The sequence below is a fragment of the Geospiza fortis genome, unplaced genomic scaffold, assembly GCF_000277835.1.
Source record: "Geospiza fortis unplaced genomic scaffold, GeoFor_1.0 scaffold432, whole genome shotgun sequence".
NCBI lineage: Eukaryota > Metazoa > Chordata > Aves > Passeriformes > Thraupidae > Geospiza > Geospiza fortis.
Window position 1 is genome coordinate 136,146 of NW_005054436.1, and position 4,510 is coordinate 140,655.

The window sequence follows — 4,510 nt, forward strand, 5'->3', positions numbered from 1 at the left end:
CCCACCTGAACCCTGCCCAGCGAGGGCAGCTCAGCCCCAGGGATGCCGCCTTTGCAAAGCACTTCGGGCTCCATCAGTCGTAAAATGTTCCTTCCAACTGAAGATTATCATTATTGTTGTTATTATTACTACTATTATTATTATTATTATTACCACCACTACTATTATTTCTTGTTGCTTTGATGTCTGTTAAACACCACTAACACATTATGTTTTTAAATTGAGGGCAATTGCAGTGAGAAAAAAAAAAGCATTTATTGGGATCATAACTATCAGCTACAGGTAGGGAGATTATTAACACACCTGCCCTGCAAGAGAACAGTGAAAGCTGTGGATGAATTATAGATATGTACACGAATTGCAGGCTTTAGTTATGCACTGGATGAAGAATTTATTGGTTTATAATTGTGACGAACTGAAAAAAACAAAGGGGGTTGAAGAGATGCAATGAGCCAGGGTAGGGGCTAAAGGAGACCTGAGGGCTGGCTCAGCTCCCCAAGCCCCCCAGGTCCCCCCAGTGCTCTCTGGTGCTCTAGGGTGACACCCTGAAAGAACAGCACTTTGTGGGGGCTCTGCTCTTATCCCCACCAGGAACTCTGGCACAACCGCCAAAGCCCAGGGAGCCCTGTCCCCCTGCCTCAGTTTCCCCAAAAAAGCTGCCCTCAAACCTCTTTCCCCCAAAAAAGAGACTCTGCCCGGGCCTCCCCGTGCTCAGAGGGGCAGCACGGTGGGTCCCCCTCCCTGCGGGGTCCCAAGCAGCCCCAGAGCCAGACCTGGCTCCTCAGGCACACAGGCAAGGCACACACACCTTCCCTGTAGAGCTGGCCCCTCCCCAGGGATCTTATCAGCAGCTCCCAGGGGCTCCTGCCCACACCCTGATAAGAGCTGGGCTCCCCATCGTGGCCTTGGGGTGTCCTGCTTTGCCCCCCAGCCCCACTGCAGAGGGTCAGAGCATCCCGTGGGACACACGCAGTGGGGTGAGTGCCATGCCTCAATCCTGCCTTCCCAGGAAGGTGGTACAGCCAGGAAAGACTGGAAGCAGCCACCACAAGGAGAGTTTAGTAAAGTCAAACCCATCCCTCTCAGGCAAATGGGAAGGACTCAGACCTCCCACATCCTCCCTTGGACAGCTCAGGGATGCTCCTGGGTACTCCCAGAGCAGCAAGACCCTGCACTCCACACCTGCCATACAGGAACAGCCCCTGGGCTGAGCAAGGGGAAAGTGAAACAGGAAAAAGAATTAAAAAATAATTATTTTATTTTTTCAAACAAGATCAATAGCAAAGTTACAGAGGCATTTCCATGCCTAGTCAGAAGTTAGTACATCAAAAAAAAAAAAAGAAATAACTTAACTGGAGCTATCATTCAACAGCCAAACCAAGGGTGGCGATGCTGCTGGCCCTGGATCCTGCTCACCAGCAGGCACCTCAGTGTGCTGCTGGGAATGCTCTAGCAGATCTGGATGAAGCCATGGCCAGCCCATGCCACCCTGCCACCCCCTCACAGCAGGAGAGGGGCTGAGGGAGCCTCATGCCCCAGCACAACTCCCCACCTCAGCCCCTGAGGCTGAGGCAGTGGAGATGTGCCAGTGGTTGAAAAACAATGCAAAAAGGTGTAAAACACACTCAGGTATTCTTACCCTTTCCCTGCTCCTGCCCTGGCACTGAGGTTAAAGGCACTTCACGTCCCAAACTGCAGGGGATGAGGCAGAAAGGTGGGGAGGGGGTGCCTGGGCAGCACCCCTACCAGCAGCTATGTCTCCCAGCACAGCAGGACCCAAAAAGCAGGGGTGAAGCCCATGACATCCTCTGGCAGGGGTACAGTCCTCTTTGGCCGCAGCCTTGGTGCCAGGACACGTCACAGGGGTGTGACACCAGCACTGCAGCCACAGACATCCCAGTCTGGCTTCACTCAGGCCAACCCCAAAAAGGCACGGAGCAGCAGGGCCCTTGCAGCTCTGTCAAGCCCAGGGCAGCGCTTTGGGGTCTTCCCCGCACCGACAGCTTCCTGGGGGCTCCCCTCTCCCAGGAGAAAGTGCAGGGAAGCTCCCACTTCCACAGCTCTAGGCCCGTGAAGCAGGGAGACAATACTCCAGTGGAATTTCCAGGGCTCCAGCTGCCCCCTGGCCATTCCTGCACAGCCAGGGCAGGAAGAGGAGCAGGAGCAGGAAGAGGAGCAGGAGCAGAGCAGCTCAGCTCAGGTCATGTAGCGGGTGACGGCCCTGAGGGCGTAGAGCAGAGCTGCCTGCATGCGTGCCTCCAGCAGGAGCAGGTTGATGTGCACCTACAGGAGAGAAGGGTCAGGCACGGGGTCAGGCACGGGGGGTCAGCACCCCGAGCACCCTGCAGGGGGGAGAGATGGGGCAGCACCTTCTCCGAGTGCTTGAAGTGCCTCCAGAACTGTGCATAGATCTGCTTGGTTGTCCTCTCTGGGTAGCAGGCCACTGTCTTGATGTAGACCTTTAAGTTGCGCTCCAGGAGCTGGTTCACCTCCCCGTAGTCGTAGTCATCATAGCTGGAGAGAGGAGGACGTGTTATTGCAGACACTTGTGCACACATAGAATCCAGAATGGTTTGGGTGGGAAGGGACCTTGCAGCCCATCCAGACCCACCCCCTGCCATGGGCAGCAACACCTTCCACTGTCCCAGGGTGCTCCAAGCCCTGTCCAGCCTGGCCTGGGACACTTCCAGGATTCCACCACCTCTGTGGGCAAAATCTACCAGAGCCTCACCACCCTTACTGTAACTTTGTACTAAATTCTCCTTTCCCAGGGTTGTTCTGAACCTCAGCCAAGCCCGCCACCAGCTCCACTTTTCCTTAGGGAAGCAGCAGTGCTCTAACCAGGACCAAGTCACTGGACCTGCTCCTGGCCCTTCCCAAGGGAGCAGAGAGCCCAGCCAGGTTAACCCAGGACCTGCTCCTGGCCCTTCCCAAGGGAGCAGAGAGCCCAGCCAGGTTAACCCAGGACCTGCTCCTGGCCCTTCCCAAGGGAGCAGAGAGCCCAGCCCCTCTGGGGACGCACCGGATGCCGAAGACGCAGTGCACGTAGTTCCAGATGGCACGGCGCAGCACGGAGGTGTCCACGCCGCAGTGCATGGCAATGGTGTTGTAGGTCAGGTTGTAAACCACCTGGAACTTCTCATCCAGGAGCTGCCCCACGTCTGGGTACAGGCGGTTGATCAGCGAGTAGCCGTGGTCCTCCCAGGTGTAATCCTGGTGGAGAAAGGACGCTAGGGTAGAGGTTTGGTGGGGAAAAGTGGGGTCCCTCTGCCCTGGTTTCAGGAAAGGTGGAGTTAATTTCTTCTCAGTCGGTGTTCCAGTGCTGTGTTTTGGATTTGGAGTGAGAAGGGTGTTGATAACACACTGATGGTCTGGATTTTTTGCTAAATTTGGTTTATCCTGAGTCAAGGACTTTATTCCTCTTGTTTCAGGCTCTGCCAATTGGAGGGAGCACAGCCAGAACAGGTGACCTGAACTCTCCACAATCCTGGGAACAGCCCTGACATAAACAGGAGGCACCCCCAGACCTGAGCCACTGCTGAGCACCCACCTGTGCACGGAAAGTGGGGGGGGCCTGCTCCCCCCTCCGTGTGAAGTCCTTGTATCCGAATTCAGGGTCCTCCAGGAAGCAGCGGATGTTGGACTGCAGGGAGGGATCCAAAATATCTACAAGGCATCAACACAGTGGCCATGAGCCCAGATGGAGTCAGCGCTGCACCGAGGAGCTGATGCCGCTCTCCCTCAGGCAGATTGTGGTTTCTTTCTTCCCCCTCGGGCTCCCCTGGCCCACGGGGACCTCCTGCCGCCAGAGTTGCCCCCTGCACCTCCTCACCTGAGGAAGGGACCAGCAAACTCTCTGTCTTCTCCAGCTCGAAGCGTGTTGCCATCTCCTCCTGTGTGACTCCTTCCTCCTCCAGCTGGTTTTCCTGCAGCAGCTTCATCCTCTCCATCAGCACCTCCACCTCCTGCATGGCATCTGTGCCCTGGGGAAGCACAGGGCAGGGTCAGTCCTGCCCCTGGTCGACCAGAGGGGCTCCCAACCCCAGGTCTGCTGGCACTTGGGGGAACCCCTGGGCATCTCCCTCTGGGTTGGTCCTGCCCAGATTCCAGCATCTCCCATGACCCATGCCGAGGCCCCCAAAGGGAGGAGGGGAAGCCCTGTGGAGGATGTGGGAAGTACTGCATGGCTCTAAAGCATCAGCTGTTCCCAATGAAGGCCACAGAGATTCTCTGAGAGCTGAGCCCCTCTACTCTGGAGACAAGACTGGGAGAGCTGGGAGTGTCCAGCCTGGAGAAGAGAGGGCTTCAGGGAGACCCTAGAGCCCCTTCCTGTGCCTAAAGGGGCTCTGGGAGAGCTGGAGAGGGACTAGGGACAAGAGCCTGGAAGGACAGGACAAGGGGGAATGGCTGCCCACTGCCAGAAGGCAGGGATAGATGGGATATTGGGAAGGAATCCTTCCCTGTGAGGGTGGCAGGCCCTGGCAGAGTTTGCCCAGAGAAACTGTGGCTG

The 4,510-nt window shown here is 56.5% G+C and overlaps 1 protein-coding gene across 1 annotated transcript in view; it reads right to left on the bottom strand.

Moving 5' to 3' along the window:
* Positions 1-1,284: 1,284 nt before the first annotated feature.
* SESN2 (sestrin 2) overlaps positions 1,285-4,510 on the bottom strand; it is a 4,901-nt gene continuing 1,675 nt past the window's right edge. The window contains exons 5-9 of the mRNA XM_031062061.1: positions 3,833-3,983; positions 3,551-3,666; positions 3,023-3,213; positions 2,370-2,514; positions 1,285-2,283 (exon numbers count right to left, since the gene is read on the bottom strand). Of these exons, the coding sequence (XP_030917921.1) occupies positions 2,197-2,283; positions 2,370-2,514; positions 3,023-3,213; positions 3,551-3,666; positions 3,833-3,983 (690 nt within the window). The 3' untranslated portion in view covers positions 1,285-2,196. The remainder of the gene's footprint in view (positions 2,284-2,369; positions 2,515-3,022; positions 3,214-3,550; positions 3,667-3,832; positions 3,984-4,510) is intronic.